Raw genomic sequence first — 18861 nt, forward strand, 5'->3', positions numbered from 1 at the left:
TTTTGCGGGCGTTGTGTCAAGAAGCAGTGAGACTTGGTTGGGTTGTGTTTCGGAGGACGCACGGCTCTCGACCTTCGCCTCTCCTGAGTCCGTACGGAAGTTGCAGCGTTGGGACAGGACTGTAACTACCAATTGGGAGAAAAAGGGGTAAATAATAAACAAAATTATATATATATATATATACATAACATCATTCCAATCATTATCTAGTCCAATTGTGCCATGACTATACTATTTTTTATCAGTTTCAATGGGGGACTTTTAATTTGATGGTGAACCGCCGATTTCACTATTATTTCTCACACTAATGTTGTTCACGACAAACACAATACCTGATTGGTGGAATGTTGACGATTTGCTCATCTCAAAGTTGGACCCTTGGGTGGCACAAAATCTGCCATATTTAAATTAGTTTAAGTGCATTTTTTACATAGCATATTAATTTAATGACAAAGATTTGAGAGAAATAATACAATTGTTTTATAAATGTAGTCTGGCTTTTTAACTGAAGTAAGTTGGTTTCTTGCCCCCCCATATAAATGTGTCCATCCTTTGCCTTTCACCTTTTTTTAAAATCTTATTTAAGTTTTATTTAACTAGGCAAACCACTTAAGAACAAATTCATATTTACAATGACAGCCTAAATTTCCTCTAGTCATAGCAGTAAGCTCAATGTTACTAGCTAGTACTACTGCTAAGCCTCATCACTAATGTCTGCTCTGCACTTTCTGCAAATACTTAACAAATGAAGCACTTGACTAAAGCCTAATATTGAGGATACCAATGAAACCCATTTTTTCAAACTTGTTTATTACCAATTGTAATGTGAAAGACATTGATTTGATGATGTCATGGTCAGGTTAATTATCTATTTTTGTGAGGGTTATCGTCCTCTGGGAAAGGTGGTGGTCAATATTTCCATCTTTCAGATGAAACCTCCAACTGAAGATCTGTTCTGACTCTTTCAGGGCCAGTCTGGGGCAGACAGTCTGAGCACTGATGGAGGGATTGTGTGTTCCTGGTGTAACTCTGGCAGTTGTTGCCATCCTGTACCTGTCCCGCAGGTGTGATGTTCGGACGCATCGATCCTGTGCAGGTGTTGTTACACGTGGTCTGCCACTGCGAGGACGTTCAGCTGTCTGTCCTGTCTCCCTGTAGTGCTGTCTTAGGCGTCCCACAGTATGGACATTGCAATGTATTGCCCTGTGGCATCTGCAGTCCGCATGCCTAGGGCACATTCACACGGATGAGCATTTCAGAGTCAGTAGAAAGGCCTTCATAACTGTGACCTTAATTGCCTAATGTCTTTAAGCTGTTTAGTGTCTTAACAACCGTTCCACAGGTGCATGTTCATTAATTGTTTATTGTTCATTGAATAAGCATGAGAAACAGTGTTTAAACCCTTTACAATGAAGATCTGTGAAGTTCTTTGGATTTTTACGAATTATCTTTGAAAGACAGACAGGGTCCTGAAAAAGGGGCGTTTCTTTTTTCTGGGTTTATTTTGCGCAATGGCACTGTCGGTGTGTTCGAAGCGTAAGACCGCTGTGCCACTCGGGAGCCCCTAATGGTCATATACTTAGTTATTGACGAGCACTGCCTACATTTTGTTTGTTTGATCGATTAAGCAAAGATCTTAATCCAATCACCTTTCCTGAGACAGAATTGTAGCAGTTTTAGCCAACCACAATCATAGCTGAATTTGAGGTTAAAGTGTGAACCAATGAGACATATTTATGCGAAACTGGGGCTGACGTTTGGGAGGTGCCTGCAAACACGGATCCAATCAGGAACCGTATTTTGCGTCAAAGGGTGGGGGCTCAAAGGTGTGCGTTTTAATACCACTGTCGGTCTGCGTCCATGCCCACACGGAATTGAAATGGCGGAGACTACGGACAGAATGGAGGTAAGCGCAGTGGTGTGGTCGAGTAGCGGTGTAACACGTTTTAAACCACGTATAATTTGTTTCTGTAGCTTGAAATCTAAGTATTTTCACTAAGCTAAAGTAACTATATTTCTAATGTCACTGTAGGCCGCGGCGCCTGTTAGTTCAGCGAACACACGCACTTCACTATCAAGCATCCATTTTAGCCAGGCACCCTACACCGCAAGGCTCATTCATTTGTAGTCACGTGTTTGCTAACACAGCAAACTCTTACTGTATATACGCGGTTGTCATATAATTCTAGTCACTATGAACACATTTGGGAAATTGATTTAGTAATGACAAGTATATGTTTTGTGAGCCCTCGCTGGCTCGCGCTTCGGGGTGAGACCGCATGGGTGCTAGGTTAGCAATGCTAACTAGCGTTTCACAAAGCAAATCTGGCTCACTTTGCCGGCATTTTATTTACGTAGTCCAAGGTCCGTTTTAATCCATCAAATGCGTTTCGATAACTACATACATTAATAATTGTTAGTCATTGGTGTTAACTTGTTAGTTCTAATCTGCTTCTAACGTTACCTAGCCGGCAGCCCGGGAGGAGTTATTAACCACTTTTAACTAGATTTAGCTAGTTTGTCCTGCCAATCCTTGGATAAAGCATAGCTCATTTAATTAGTGGAGCTCGCTAGTAACGTTATGTTCAGTGCACACCATTCGATTACCTGTTTCTACCTTTTTTAAGTTTTTGACTCAACGTTATGTAGTAAGTGAAGGCCTAAATCACCATGTGCTTTCTCCCCCCCCCTTTGTGCTCGGAAAAAAATAATACTTCATGCACTACACTGAACTTGGGTTTAGCTACAACTACATGAATTTAACTCGCAAATTAAACTACATCGTTTAAGTATTGTGTCATTAACATAAGTTTTTTTTGAACAACTTAAAGTCAATACTAAACACCATCTATTCAATGGTAATTTTATATAGGCATGTTCTGCCTGGCTGTATTAACTGGTTTGGCTGGACAACCTTCATACATGTCAAATGGTCATTGCCAGTCTGGGGTTGGTTGTGACTCGTATCTCTTTTGGTGAGATTTCTCAGGGGGAGAGCTCGGCCAAGCCTGCAGCAGAAGACATGACTTCTAAGGACTACTACTTTGACTCATATGCCCACTTCGGTATCCATGAGGTAGGTATTTTTGAAAAAAGGAGAATTGTCATTTAATTGTTTATTTGGTGAGGAAATTGGTACCACAACCAAGATGGTTGAAATGTAAAGACCCATGCCACACTGCTATAAACTGAATTCTGGTCAGCACACCTGAAAAATACAGTGAGGCAATTGAGATGGGTGGTACATTGTCATATGTTCAAGCAGGTGTATATATCCCAGTTGGAGTGGCTCACTTCAGTAAGTGTTGCCTTAACTCATCTCATGTCCTGCTCTGTAGGAGATGCTGAAAGATGAAGTGCGTACCCTGACCTACAGGAACTCAATGTTCCACAACAAGCACCTGTTCAAGGACAAGGTGGTGTTGGACGTGGGCAGTGGGACTGGCATCCTCTGCATGTTTGCAGCCAAAGCCGGGGCTAAGAAAGTCATAGGCGTAAGTACCCCCACCTTGTTTGTGAACGGGGAGGAGACTCATACCTCATTTACTGCCATGTACTGTCAAGTCTGTAGTACTTTCAGAACTTGTGATGCAGCATCACCATTCTTTGTGTGACATGTCCCCATTGTCATACCATATTGTATAAGGCATACCTTTTTTTATCTCACAGATGTGAATGCTTTGCACCAGGACCTGTTTTATTTGCTTTATAATGAACACCTAGAAAGCCCATGAATTCCCAGTAGGCTTCAGTTGCTTTGATGGGTTCACAAAAGGACACCATGCTTCTGGTTAGTTGTCATTACTTGAGATACTCAAAGGCCTGCTCTCATCTCTGCTTTTGTATTTTCAGATTGAGTGCAGCAGTATTTCTGACTATGCTGTGAAGATCGTCAAAGCCAACAAAATGGACCACAGTAAGTCAATACTTCCCTCTGCCACTTCAGTTTTCAGTCACCCATGTCTTTTACGATGGTTCAACCTGGCTTGAGATAATGGTATGGCTATTTAGTTGTAACTCATCCCTATTTCCCCCCATTCAGTTGTGACCATCATCAAGGGGAAGGTGGAGGAGGTGGACCTCCCTGTAGAGGGAGTGGACATTATCATCTCAGAGTGGATGGGCTACTGCCTCTTCTATGAGTCAATGCTCAACACTGTCATCTATGCCAGGGACAAGTGGCTGGTATGTTCCTGTCAGTATATTTAATTAGTACTTTTTGGAATGGACTTTAATGCTTGTTTGAATGCCTTCATTGTCATCTTTCTCTATATTGAAATCTTCAGGAACAAGTGGCATGTGTTAAACTGTTTGGCCATATAGCCAAGGCTTTTAAGAGATTAAGTTCCTGACTTGCTGTGGAATTGACCATAAAGTAATCCTCATTCCAGTGGGTCTCGTCAACACCATGCTGGGTTGACTTATTGGGAACATTTCAGATATCGGATATCTGATATCGCACTGGTGTGAACTCTAAAACTAGACTGTTTTCCTTACCATGAATAAATGCGTGTGCTGTAACAATATTGTCAGATCAAATTATGCCGTTTTGAAGTGTGTTGGATTAGTTTCTGTCTGGAGTTGGCTTCCTCCTTTGGAGGCTCAACACCCCACGCAGACTGACGTGCACACACCACAAGCAGTCATTGTGCCATGATTCCACACAGCCACTAAATGTCAGGTCTTTGAATGGCCTGCTAATCTGTCATTCCTAAGTGTATTAACCTGCCATGCTCTTTTCCCTTTCTGTCTCCCAGAAACCAGAGGGCCTGATTTTCCCAGACAGGGCTACCCTGTATGTCACAGCCATTGAGGACAGGCAGTACAAGGACTATAAAATCCACTGTGAGAATTCCTCTAAATTTTGGGGTAATGTAGTTGGTGTGAATTGGCCAGCGTTGTACCCATGTTTTTGGTTCGAGCGGAGATAGTAAAGGGACTTTCATTGGTTTCTGTGGTGAAGGACTGTTGCGGCCCTTATCGAAGCAGATTCAGAACGCACAGTCAAAGGAGCCAAAAGCGTATTACAGCAACAAATCTGGAAATAACATTTACTTGTACTGTGCTTTCATTAAGATCACTATATTGCACAAGGTCCAACCCAAATTTCACTGTCGCTTTTAATCCAACTGCTCCAGAAGATGCGGGGGGGGCTGCCACACGTGGTCTCTGGGGAGTTAAGTGCCTTGTGCAATGACATCTAGGATTTGATACCAGCAACCCTCAGGAATCAAACTGTCAACCCTCCAGTTGCTGGTTTGCCTCTAATCGCTAGGCTACCCGCCACCCCTGTTATAGTTATTATATCTGCTTTAGCTATATCTGCTTTAGCTAGCTAACAAGTCTGGACTTTGAAGTGTGCACTTCTAGACCTAGCAAAGCAAACCATGTTTTTTTTTTTGAAAGGAAAGACTAATGCCCAGACAATTTAATATCAAGTAAATTTTTAAACTTTCCATCTGCCCAGCTGTGGTGGTAACCCCATATCTTCTCTGTAACAGGGTGGGAGAATGTGTATGGTTTTGATATGTCCTGCATCAAGGAGGTGGCCATCAAGGAGCCCCTAGTGGATGTGGTGGATCCCAAACAGCTGGTCAGCAGCGCCTGCCTCATCAAGGTGAGTCAATCACACTCAGCAGCCTCCCCAATACACAGTTCTGTGACCCCACATGGAATCTGATTACTTGACTGAACCTATTGTGACTTTGTGTTGGCTCCACTTAATCCCACCAGTTCAAACAGGATTTTGCCTTGTCCTGAGTCTCACCTTGTCGCCTCCTCCCTCTACATTGTCCCCAGGAGGTGGACATCTACACAGTGAAAATCGACGACCTGTCCTTCACTTCGCCCTTCTGCCTGCAGGTGAAGAGGAATGATTACATCCACGCTCTCGTCACCTACTTCAACATCGAGTTCACGCGCTGTCACAAGAGGACAGGCTTCTCCACCAGTGAGTCTAGGCTCAACCCCCCCCAGTAAACCGTCTGCACCACAGTAATAGATTTGTTCACTGAATCTTTATAAATGTCTATAGTAAATGACAGCGCATGTCATCAATAATTGAGAATAAACAGACTGTTTCTGTGCAGTATCTGATTTAAAGGGATATTTTTTAAGTCATTAAACCTGTCCTGTTTCTCTTCCCCAGGTCCGGAGTCCCCCTATACCCACTGGAAGCAGACTGTATTCTACCTGGATGACTATCTGACTGTGAAGACAGGAGAGGAGATTTTCGGCAACATCAACATGAAGCCCAATGTCAAAAACAACGTAAGAGGAAAGACCTCTCCGTCTAAGTTTGTTAGGACACCTTTTTAGTCTCCAATATCACCCTTGATTTTTTTTTTACTGTTTGTTGGTTTGAGTGTCTTGTAAGTCTGTGTACCCCTCCCATTTTTCCAGGGTATAATTTTCCCACACTAGAAATTATTAGTTCTCTGTTTTGTCTCATGGTGTTCTGTACTGTTCTCTGGTTTAAAGCTTGGTGTTTATCCAGTGTCCCCCTTTTAACCTGTTTCTATATGTCTTTTTTGTTTGCAGAGAGACCTGGATTTCACCGTTGATATAGACTTCAAAGGTCAGCTCTGTGAGGTGTCCAAGACCTCAGAGTACAGAATGCGTTAGGTGCCCTCTTCTCCCACACCCCATTGTGTTTGTGAACGGGGGAGTGCTGAAGGAAGATCAGGGGTCAGTGTGTGTCTGTATGATCACTTAATTCTCATCCTCCAGAACTTGACTAGTATTCCTAAGCAGTGTTTGAAATATTCTGTCTTGCTTTCTTGCAATGTTTGATCAGATGTTCTGAGGTTTAAAACGACTAAAAGAACAGTGGAAAGACATGGCGAATCATTGTGCAATAGTCACAGACATGTTTTTACATGTGCCTGTTTATTACATGTTTATGTCTAAGTTCAGCTCTTGATCTTAGCCTGTGCTTAAACTCAACGCACACACACTGACCCCCTCACCTGTCTGTACATAGTGTTATTGTTCAGTCACATTTGCCTCTGTTGTACAGTCAAAGATCTTGTTGACATGGCAGACCCCCCCCACCCCCTCTGTTTTCATAAGAAGCGCCTCCTGTGACAGATTTGTCCCCCCCCGCCAGCCAATTAGATTGTCTGTTGGGGGGGGTGCAAGTCAGCCATTGGTGTATTTTAAATTCCAAATGAGCGTGATTAACTGATATCCTCTCCAGGCTGTAAAAAGCAGTTGTAGCTGTGATATGACTACCTTTCAGCTCACCTTGAATCATGTCTGATTGGATAGCTCTGTGCTGATGACCTCCCCTTTCACAAGACTGACCGTAAGCAGTTTGTTCTCATACCGCAGGTGTGGGTGATGTAGTCTAACCATGGAGCAGTTATAATTTTCCCAATTCAGATCGGTCTTTGCTCAACCTGTTCCCTGTTCTAGCAATCAGAATTCATAAGAGCCCCTTACTAAGAAAAGCAAATTAGATGGGGAGTTAAGCCCAGTGTACCTTAGTGATAGACCTGGAGATGTGTTTTATTGGGACCACAAAGCATCCACTCTTGCCAGTGCTGGACTAAACGAGATCCCTCGAACCTGTTGTCGTTCCTGCCTGGATTCAGTTGCATTTGTTTAGCCAATCCCAGGGGCCCTTGTTTGCTGAATTATCTGCCTGGTTTACCCTCTAATGCAAAGTGCATCACATCTGAAACAAGTGTATGGCCAGACAGAAGGAGCTGATGGCAACCTCTGAGATTGGTAATCTCTAGTGTGGGCCATGCAGGGTGGAGATGAGTTAGACCGGACTGTTTCATGTTATGTTTTTGTCCTTGCTGCTTAATGTGACTTGAGTGTGGACCATCTTTTTTTTTATTCATCTTTTTTAAAAATAAAGTAAAACTGGATAATATAATTTGTCTTGTCTATATTTTTGCACTTCTGTTCAGGTAACATTGACAGTCTTTGGCAATTGGGATACAGTTGGCTCTGAAGAAACATTTTCATAAATAGTCTTGCTTAAACCTTTCAAGCTTTGTAGAGTCACTGATTAAACTACTTGGCTTATCTGAGTCCATTTGTCATCGACACGGTGGTTGTTTGTATGAGAATAACTTTGTTAATGACATGCAACGGAGTCTTCAAGCAGTGGATGTCTAAACCTGCTCTTCTAAGCAAATGTGGTAACTTCAAAGATTTTATTGAGTTCATTGAAGAAAATGAGCCAATTGAAATAACTATTCGGCCCTAATCTATGGATTTACATGGTTGGTCAGGGGTGGGCCTGGGAGTGCATAGACCTACCCACGGGGGAATTAGATCCAGCCTATCAGAATGCATTTTCCCCCACAAGGGCTTTATTACAGACAAATACTCCTCAACACCAATCCCGCAGGTGAAGAAGCCAGATGTGGAGGTCCTGGGTTGACTTACTGCCAAACTATTTAAAACATTGTTGGTGTTATGGTTGGGTAATGAACATTCAATTCTCTGGCAACAGCTCTGGACATTTCTGCATGCAAATTGCACACTCCAACTTGATTTGTGACAACTGCACATTTTAGTGGCCTTTTATTGTCTACAGCATAGGGTGCACATGTGATTTTAGCATGTGAATCTGGGTGGGGCAAATTATTTTTAATGCATGTCAGAATAGCTACTAAATAGATTAATTGCACTGTGATAAACAGTACACACGTTTGGGACAGCTTTATGTAGGCCCTAAGGCAGCTTTCTTCTCAGCACCATGGAGTGAATCCTTCCCCTGGCTGTTAGCGGGGCCTTGTGTGGCAGCGAAACAGTTCATTCAGCCTCATCTACTGCCTATAATTTTTTTTTTAAAGAAACATGGCTGACGAGTGTGGGTACTTCTGATTCCTTGTGGATTTGTGAAAGTCGATAAGAACCGCATTCTCGTTCAATAAATGCCAAAATGAGTTTTGAACAATGCACATTTTCAGTAAATTCATGTTTATTCTTAACTCAAAGTACAAGCATGCAAATGAGCTGCGACAAGGTAGACCTATTCATTCAGCACTTTCAAAATGGGAAAATTCAGAAAAATTCAGCTTTGACGTTACCGCAAAGACTCACTTAGCTTACCATTTGAAGTATTTTATTAGGCCTATGTGGTCTAAAAAGGAAGGAAAATAGAGTTGAGGATACACTTTTATATAAAATATACCAACCAACAGCGCATTGCGCAAACAAAACAAACCTTGCGATACAGTATTAAGGGGGTATATAAGCAGACAATGAAAGCTTTTACAATATTCGATGACATTTCTCAGGCTCTGGGCTGTGACCGAATTATTAGGGTGAGAGACATTGGCTACTAACAGCTTACTACACAACATGCATTTAGTATTACTTAGCTACACTATAAATATCTCCCTGGCATATTACATTTACTTATTCATCAAAGTCTGACATTCTCTGGATTTATGTTGCTTTCAAGACAACTGGGAACTCAGAAAAAAATAAGATCGAATCATGACGTCAGTGATCTTCAGGTCAGAGCTCCCAACTTGTAATGCTGAGTTGGATGACCATTCAAAACCTATTTTCCTAGTCGGAGCTAATTTTTTCAGAGTTCCCAGTTGTCTTGAACTCACTGAAGTCTGAGATTTCCCAATTCTGAGATTCCAATTGTTTTGAACGTGGCAAAAGTCATGCTGGATTGATAAAATGGCCAATGTGTTCAACATTTTCTGGCCCATGGTGTTGCGTGTGATTGTTTATTATTTTATGCTTGGAAAAGAGACCCTTAAACCCAGACTTCGACCACACACCCTCTCCACTGAATAGCAGGCAGGGGAAGCAAAATAGTGATTGCTTTGCATCACTTGCAGTTAGCCACTGATTCCTTCCAAACCACTCATTGTTGAATTTGTGATTTCCAACTTGTTGTGTGATGTTTAATGCAAGAGGACCGATAAGTTTTATTTATAATTTCTCTTCATATGACAAGGATTTGCAGGTAGATTGTCAATGTGATTCATGATGATAACTGTTTGACCTAGCTTGCTAGCTAATGTTGACATGATCAGCCAAAGCCCGGACCTGAACCCGATCGAACATCTCTGGAAAGACATGAAAATAGCTGTGCAGTGACGCTCCCCATCAAACCTGACAGAGCTTGAGAGGATCTGCAGAGAAGAATGTGAGAGACTCCCCAAATACAGGTGTGCCAAGCTTGTAGCATCATACCCAAGAAGACTCAAGACTGTAATCACTGCCAAAGGTGTTTCAACAAAGTACTGAGTAAAGGGTCTGAATATTTATGTAAATGTGATATTTCAGGAATTGTATTTTTAAGAAATTTGCTAAAATTCTAAAAACCTGTTAATGCTTTGTCATTATGGGCTAATTGTGTGTAGATTTGGGCTCACAAGTGGCGCAGCAGTCTAAGCCACTGCATCTCAGTGCTAGAGCTGTCACTACAGACCCTGGTTCGATTCTAGGCTGTATCACAACCGGCTGTGATTAGGAGTCCCATAGGGCAGAGCATAATTGGCCCAGCGTCGTCAGGGTTAGGGTTTGGACGGGGTAGGCCGTCATTGTAAATAAGAATTTGTTCTAAACTGGCTTGCCTTGTTAAATAAAGCTTATGTAAATGTATTAAATAAAAGACTGATGAGGCAGAAACAACTATTTAATCCATTTTAGAATAACGCTGTAACGTAACAAAATGTAGAATACTTTCTGAATTCAATGCATATATACAGTACCAGTCAAAGGTTTGGACACTGGTGGCTAATTTCTGTTTTATCAAATGAGGAGAGACAAACTTATCACACAAGTCAGTTATACTTAAACTGAATCTTTATTAGTGAGAGCTTTGCAATAGCGATGGCTGGTCGACGAATCACCCTCTCTGATGATTCGTTGAGAGCCCTGAGACAAAAGTACAAAGATCTTTTATAGCCAAGAGACACCCCTTTCAATCTACATGACCGAACAACAGATGTACAGTTGAAGTCGGAAGTTTACATACACTTAGGTTGGAGTCATTAATACTCGTTTTTCAACCACTCCACAAATTTCTTGTTAACAAACTATAGTTTTGGCAAGTCGGTTAGGACATCTACTTTGTGCATAACAAGTCATTTTTTCAACAATTGTTTACAGACAGATTATTTCACTTATAATTCAATATCACAATTCCAGTGGGTCAGAAGTTTACATAAACTAAGTTGACTGTGCCTTTAAACAGCTTGGAAAATTCCAGAAAATTATGTCATGACTTTAGAAGCTTCTGATAGGCTAACGGACATAATTTGAGTCAATTGGAGATGTACCGATTGATGTATTTCAAGGCCTACCTTCACACTCACTGCCTCTTTGCTTGACATCATGGGAAAATCAAAAGAAATCAGCCAAGACCTCAGAAAAATAATTGTAGATCTCCACAAGTTTGGTTCATTCTTGGGAGCAATTTCCAAACGCCTGAAGGTACCACATTCATCTGTACAAACAATAGTAAGCAAGTATAAACACCATGGGACCACGCATCTGTCATACCGCTCAGGAAGGAGACGTGTTCTGTCTCCTAGATATGAATGTACTTTGGTGCGAAAAGTGCAAATCAATTCCAGAACAACAGCAAAAGACTTTGTGAAGATGCTGGAGGAAACGGGTACAAAAGTATCTATATCCTCAGTAAAACAAGTCCTATATCGACATAACCTGAAAGGCTGCTCAGCAAGCAAGAAGCCACTGCTCCAAAACCACCATAAAAAAGCCAGACTACGGTTTGCAACTGCACATGGGAACAAAGGTTGTACTTTTTGGAGAAATATCCTCTGGTCTGATGAAACAAAAATAGATCTGTTTGACTATAATGACCATCGTTATGTTTGGAGGAAAAAGGGGGAGGCTAGCAAGCCGAAGAAACCATCCCAACCGTGAAGCACACCATCCCAACCGTGAGGCACGGGGGTGGTAGCATCATGTTGTGGGGATGCTTTGCTGCAGGAGGGACTGGTGCACTTCACAAAATAGATGGCATCATGAAGGAGGAAAATTATGTGGATATATTGAAGCAACATCTCAAGATATCAGTCAGGAAGTTAAAGCTTGGTCGCAAATGGGTCTTCCAAATGGAAAATGACCCCAAGCATACTTTCAAAGTTGTGGCAAAGTGGGCAGAACTGAAAAAGTGTGTGCGAGCAAGGAGGCCAACAAACCTGATTCAGTTACACCAGCTCTGTCAGGAGGAATGGGCCAAAATTGTGGAAAGCTTGTGGAAGGCTACCCGAAACGGTTGACCCAAATTAAACAATTTGAAGGCAATGCTACTAAATACTAATTGTGTATATGTTAACTTCTGACCCACTGGGAATGTGATGAAAGAAATAAAAGCTGAAATAAATAATTCTCTCTACTATTATTCTCAAAATAAAGTGGTGATCATAACTGACCTAAGACAGGGAATTTTTACTAGGATTAAATGTCAGGAATTGTGTAAAACTGAGTTTCAATGTATTTGGCTAAGGTGTATGTAAACTTCCCACTTCAACTGTATATAGAATGAGTCACAAGGTTAAGATGTGTATGAAAGATACCTATAATACATAGCAGACAGTATCTGATGTGTCAACAGTTTTCATTGTATAGAGACCAGTGACTGGCCCTCTGACTCCAAACTGGAACCATCTCTCCCTGGTACGGTATAGAACAGAAACATTAACTCATAATCTGGAATGCTTTTTACGATTTAACACCCAAAATACATAGTAAATCTCCTCTCAGTGTTATCTCCCAGAGGCCCATCCTCAGTAGAACACACACACAAAAATGAAGAATACTCTATTCCATTACATAACACTACCATTTGATGCAATAAATGAATTATAACTTAATCTTGCAATTTTTCCACCATAACACACGTACTCATTTATGGGGTTTTCTTAATTTTTTACTATTTTCTACATTGTAGAATAATAGTGAAGACATCAAATCTATGAAATAACACTTATGGAATCATGTGGTAACCAAACAAGTGTTAAACAAATGTTATATTCTTCAAAGTAGCTACCCTTTACCATGGCAGCTTTGCACACTCTTGGCATTCTCGCAAACAGCTTCACCTGGAATGCTTTTCCAACAGTCTTGAAGGAGTTCTCACATATGCTGAGCACTTGTTGGCTGCTTTTTTTTCACCCTGCAGTCCAACTCATCCCAAATCATCTCAATTGGTTTGAGGTCGGGTAATTGTGGAGGCCAGGTCATCTGATGCAGCACTCCATCACTCTTCTTCTTGGTCAAATAGCCCTTACACAGCCTGGAGGTGTGTGTTGGGTCATTGTCCTGCTGAAAAACAAATGATAGTCCCACTAAGCGCAAACCAGCTGGTTAAGTGTGCCTTGAATTCTAAATAAATTACTGACTGTGTCACGGTGGGAACTACACATGCAGAGATCATCCGTTCACCTCCTCTGCGTCTCACAAAGACACGGCGGTTGGAACCAAAAATCTCAAATTAGGACTCATCAGACCAAAGGAGAGATTTCCACCGGTCTAATGTCCATTGCTCGTATTTCCTGGCCCAAGCAAGTCTCTTCTTATTTTTTGTGTCCTTTAGTAGTGGTTTCTTTGCAGAAATTCGACCATGGTGGACTGATTTACACAGTCTCCTTTGAACAGTTCATGTTGAGATGTTTCTATTACTTGAACTCTGTAAAGCATTTATTTGGGCTGCAATTTCTGAGGCTGGAAACTACCAATGAACTTATTCTCTGCAGCAGAGGTAACTCTGGGTATTCCTTTCTGATAAGGGAATTATATGCTTAAAACCTCTTGCAGCTCCATATTGCATATTATTGGTACCATTTGATAAAACAATACATTTTGAAACAAATAACTATATACAAAATATCAAAATGGTATTCTAACACACACCCCCCCCCAAAAGAAAATTGAGAAAAAATAATAATTATTGATTAAAAAAATATGAAACAAAATATATATATACATTTACAAAATAACATGGGTAACCATTTACACACTTTCAATATTTGGAAGACCCCCAGTCCTCTATCAAATCAAATCTATTTATATAGCCCCAGCCTAAAACCCCAAACAGCAAGCAATACAGGTGTAGAAGCACCGTGGCTAGGAAAAACTCCCTAGAGGCAAAAACCTAGAAAGAAACCTAGAGAGGAACCAGGCTATGAGGGGTGGCCACAGTCCTCTTCTGGCTGTGCCGGGTGGAGATCACAGTGGTTGTAGAGGGTGCAACAGGACAGCACCTCAAGAGTAAAAATGAACAGTTTAGGGTTCCATAGCCGCAGGCAGAACAGTTGAAACTGGAACAGCGGCAAGGCCAGGTGGACTGGGGACAGCAAGAGAAAGAGAGAATTAGAGAGAGCAAACTTAAATTCACACAGGACACCGGATAAGACTCCCATTCAGTGTCACTGTGAAAGAAAATGTTCAGTTAGAATAGTTTCACATATGAGCCCTGTATCAACAGGTATAATAAACAGATATATATAGAGAGTTGAAGGTTGAATATATTATTACATTATTATTACCTGCTAGATCTACTGTCTCTTTTATATTATGACATTTCAGCTAGATCCACTGTCTCTATTATATTATGACAGACCAGCTAGATCTACTGTCTTTATTATATTACAACAGACCAGCTGTATCTACTGTCTCCATTTTACTTTGGTCATTGATTTCATGTGGGTTGGGGTGGGGCGGCAGACACACGCATCTCACATTTCATGACATTAAATGTTTATATATTGCTTCTAAAATAAAATAAAAATCACAAATAATATTTTATATTATTAATTACAAACAAGGGCATTAGCATGATAACAATTTATCAGTCCAAAACGATGTCCTCTCACTTCAAAAATATTCCTCCACAATCGCTAAATGAAGCGTCCTACAACAATCTCTATCTCACCTTCCCAATCAATTTATTCTAAAGTTGTGTGTACATCTGTATATCTAGACTTGACTTAGTCGCCATAATGATTGATATATAAACAGCTGAATCTGCGCGTTCACCAAACAATGCAATGCGTAATATGTGTTTCTCCTTCCGGTATGAAAATTCAATAGCGCATGACTCTTTACGCTGGAGCTTACTACATGGGTTGGTCTTGCAACACATAAACATGGCGTATTGCCGTTAAGCTCAGCTCATTGGCTATCTACCCAGCTAGATTTCAAGACGATCAGTGGTCATTGGGTTAAAAGACAGTCAATCAACGAAAGAGGAGCTATCGACAGACAAGTTGTACGAAATGCAAATTATTTACTTAAAAATCTTACAATGTGATTTTCTTAATTTGTGTTTTAGATTCCATCTCTCACCGTTGAAGTGTACCTATGATAAAAATGACAGACCTCTATATGCTTTGTAAGTAGGAAAACCTGCAAAATCGGCAGTGTATCAAATACTTGTTCTCCCTACTGTATAAATGCAGTGCATTCAGTAATGATCATGCTGTTTAAATCAGCTTCTTGATATGTCACACTTGTCACATGTATGGGTTATCTTGGCAATGGAAAAATGCTCACTAACAGGGATGTAAACAAATTTGTGCACAAAATTTTATAGAAATAACCGTTTTCTTGGATATGGAACATTTCTGGGATTGTTTATTTCAGCTCATAAAGCATGGGACTAACACTTTGCATGTTGTGTTTATATTTTTGTTCAGTATACATCTTCTGAGCGAATAAAATACACTACAGCAAGCTATTCTGGACCAGTTGCCAAAATGTAGTGAAGGGGATACACATTTAATTTTTGGTGGGCATTGCATACACTCCCTTAATCTCCAGGATGCATTATCAAAGTAGTCTAGTGGAGGTATCAGTAAGGCTGGCTGATAGAACACATTACAATGTTTAGTGTTTCAGTGCAGTGCAGCAATGTGCACACAGCAGAAGGCCTAGAACTGTGCGTGTAAATTCACATGTATTTATAAAGCCCTATTTACATCAGCAAATGTCACAAAGTGCTATACAGAAACCCAGCCTAAAACCCCAAACACCTGTCTAAAATGTGAACCTCACATGTGAGTGGTTTCATGGACAGATGAAAATACCCGTCCGAAATTTAGAGAGAGGAGGGAGATCTAAAGTTGCAAAAACTCTCACAGGATGCTAAATATGACTAGGATATTGCCTTTGGCTGCTAGATAATGAAAGAAAGCTGAAAGAAAACCAATAGGAAGTTTTGACAAAATAATTGCCTCCATTGTTTGAAAAGTTCAGGTTTCAAACAATTACGGAACGAACAGGAAAAATATATAGCGATGCTAATGAAAAGCCTAACCATCTTCTGATTGATAGAAAGGCTTTCCCAAACAACTTCTCAATTAAATGTTAACTAGCTACAAAGTAGCCTATGCCTACCTGGCTAAATTACATGATTATTTGCATCAATCAAGTGGCCATTTGTTTTGCAAAAGCCATCTCATGCTACACAAACATCACTAACCAAAAAAAAGTGCTAGGTTCCTGCAGACTTAATGGGTAACTCCACAAAAAACGTAACATTTTCTTAGATTTTTACCAGACCCCCAAAGGTGATCGATCTCCTTATGTGAACAATTTTGTTGAAAGCGAAAATCTGAAATTAATTGGGCAATTCAGAAACCTGTGAAAATCTTACTCAGTTGACATCGTCATTGATCTCTTTCAATAGTAGGCCCTACCAAATAGTAGGCCTATCAAATTTTATTTGTCACATGCGCCGAATACAACAGCATTTCACCTTACAGTGAAATGCTTACTTTCAATCCCTTAACAAACAATGCAGTTTTAAGAAAAACGAAGTGTTAAGTAAAAAAAAAAAATGTAAGTAACAAATAATTAAAGAGCAGCGTTAAAATAACAATAGCGAGGCTATATACAGGGGGTACCAGCACAGAGTCAATGTTTGGGGGCACCGGTTAGTCGAGGTAATTGAGGTAATATGTACATGTAGGTAGAGTTAAAGTGACTATGCATAAACTGCATTGAAATGCTTACTTAACCAACAATGCAGTTTTAAAAAAGTGTTAAATAATAGATAGATGAGTAAAAAATAAAAAGAGTAGCAGTAAAATAACAGTAGTGAGGCTATATACAGGGGGTACCGGTACAGAGTCAATGTGCGGGGGCACAGGTTAGTCGAGGTAATTGAGGTAATATGTGTAATATGTATTATTTAGGGCCTTCCTCCGACACCACCTGGTATCGAGGTCCTAGATGGCAGGAAGCTTGGCCCCAGTGATGTACTGGGCCGTACGCACAACCTTCTGTAGTGCCTTGCGGTCGGAGGCTGAGCAGTTGCCATACCAGGCAGTAAAGTACCAGTCAGGATGCTCTCGACGGTGCAGCTGTAGAACCTTTTGAGGATCTGAGGACCCATGCCAAATATTTCAGTCTTCTGAGGGGGTGTGTTTGGACCATGACAGTTTGTTGGTGATGTGGACACCAAGGAACTTGAAGCTCTCAACCTGCTCTACTACAGCCCGTCGATGAAAATGGGGGCGTGCTTGGTCCTCCTTTTCCTGTTGTCCACAATCATCTCCTTTGTCTTGATCACGTTGAGGGAGATGTTGTTTTCCTGGCACCACACGGCCAGGTTTCTGACCTCCTGCCTATAGGCTGTCTCATCATTGTCGGTGCTCAGGCTTACACTGTTGTGTCATCTGCAAACTTAACCTCTTACATCTATGGGGGCGCTATTTCATTTTTGGATGAAAAACGTTCCCGTTTTAAACAAGATATTTTGTCACAAAAAGATGCTCGACTATGCATATAATTGATAGCATTCGAAAGAAAACACTCTGACGTGTCCAGAAATACCAAGATATTCTCTGTGCGTGCCCTAGAACGTGAGCTTCAGGCAAAACCAAGATGAGATGGCATCCAGGAAATGACAAGGATTTTTGAGGCTCTGTTTTCCATTGTCTCCTTATATGGCTGTGAATGCGAGAGGAATGAGCCTGCCCTTTCTGTCGTTTCCCCAAGGTGTCTGCAGCATTGTGACGTATTTGTAGGCAGATCATTGGAAGATTGACCATAAGAGACCACATTTACCAGGTGTCCGCCCGGTGTCCTGCGCCGAAATTGGTGCGCAAAAGTCACCTGCCAGTATTTTCCCATGGGATACAGAGAGGAAAGCAAGCTTCCACGAACTGCATATCAATGAAGAGATATGTGAAAAAACACCTTGAGGATTGATTCCAAACAACGTTTGCCATGTTTCGGTCGATATTATGTAGTTAATCCGGAAAAAGTTTTACGTTGTAGGTGACTGAATTTTCGGTTCATTTCGGTAGCCAGACGCAATGTAGAAAACGGAACGATTTCTCCTACACACAGACGCTTTCAGGAAAAACTGCGCATTTGGTATGTAACTGAGAGTCTCCTCATTGAAAACATCAGAAGCTCTTCAAAGGTAAATGATTTTATTTATTTGGTTATCTGGTTTTTGTGAAAATGTTGCGTGCTAAATGCTACTCAAAATGCTATGCTAGCTTTGCATACTCTTACACAAATTAGTCAATTTCTATGGTTCAAAAGCATATTTTGAAAATCTGAGATGACAGTGTTGTTAAGAAAAGGCTAAGCTTGAGAGCAGACGCATTATTTTCATTTTATTTGCGATTTTCAGAAATCGTTAACGTTGCGTTATGCTAATGAGCCTGAGGCTTTAGTCACAAACCCGGATCCGGGATGGGGAGTTTCAAGAAGTTAATGATGGTGTTGGAGTCGTGCCTGGCCATGCAGTCGTGAATGAACAGGGAGTACAGTAGGGGACTGAGCAGGCACCCCTGATGAGCCCCCATGTTGAGGATCAGCGTGGCGGATGTGTTGCTACCTACCCTTACCACCTGGGGGTGGCCCGTCAGGAAGTCCAGGATCCAG

General features: G+C 41.1%; 1 protein-coding gene across 4 annotated transcripts; it reads left to right on the forward strand.

Moving 5' to 3' along the window:
- The first annotated feature begins 1800 nt into the window (after positions 1-1800).
- Positions 1801-7885, forward strand: LOC135556023 (protein arginine N-methyltransferase 1). Of its 4 annotated transcripts, none has more exons than XM_064988880.1 (10): positions 1801-1906; positions 2981-3076; positions 3339-3494; positions 3853-3916; positions 4043-4185; positions 4758-4869; positions 5502-5617; positions 5800-5950; positions 6149-6270; positions 6541-7885. In XM_064988880.1, the coding sequence occupies exons 1-10, from the start codon at positions 1880-1882 to the stop codon at positions 6622-6624; spliced, it is 1071 nt and encodes a 356-aa protein (XP_064844952.1). In that variant the 5' UTR covers positions 1801-1879; the 3' UTR covers positions 6625-7885. The 4 variants fall into 4 exon arrangements, with proteins under 4 accessions (XP_064844952.1, XP_064844954.1, XP_064844953.1 ...); XM_064988882.1 differs by having other exon boundaries at positions 4758-4845; XM_064988881.1 differs by having other exon boundaries at positions 1828-1906; positions 2990-3076.
- The last annotated feature ends 10976 nt before the right edge of the window (positions 7886-18861 follow it).

The sequence above is a fragment of the Oncorhynchus masou genome, chromosome 15 (assembly GCF_036934945.1).
Source record: "Oncorhynchus masou masou isolate Uvic2021 chromosome 15, UVic_Omas_1.1, whole genome shotgun sequence".
In the NCBI taxonomy this organism is placed as follows: domain Eukaryota; kingdom Metazoa; phylum Chordata; class Actinopteri; order Salmoniformes; family Salmonidae; genus Oncorhynchus; species Oncorhynchus masou.

What these genes read in the sequence shown, in the direction of transcription:
- LOC135556023 (XM_064988880.1), top strand. Translation starts at nt 1,880, where the DNA reads ATGGCGGAGACTACGGACAGAATGGAG. An exon ending in AGACTACGGACAGAATGGAG is followed by an intron (nt 1,907 to 2,980) that starts GTAAGCGCAGTG and finishes TCTTTTGGTGAG; the next exon opens with ATTTCTCAGGGGGAGAGCTC. An exon ending in AGCCAACAAAATGGACCACA is followed by an intron (nt 3,917 to 4,042) that starts GTAAGTCAATAC and finishes CCCCCCATTCAG; the next exon opens with TTGTGACCATCATCAAGGGG.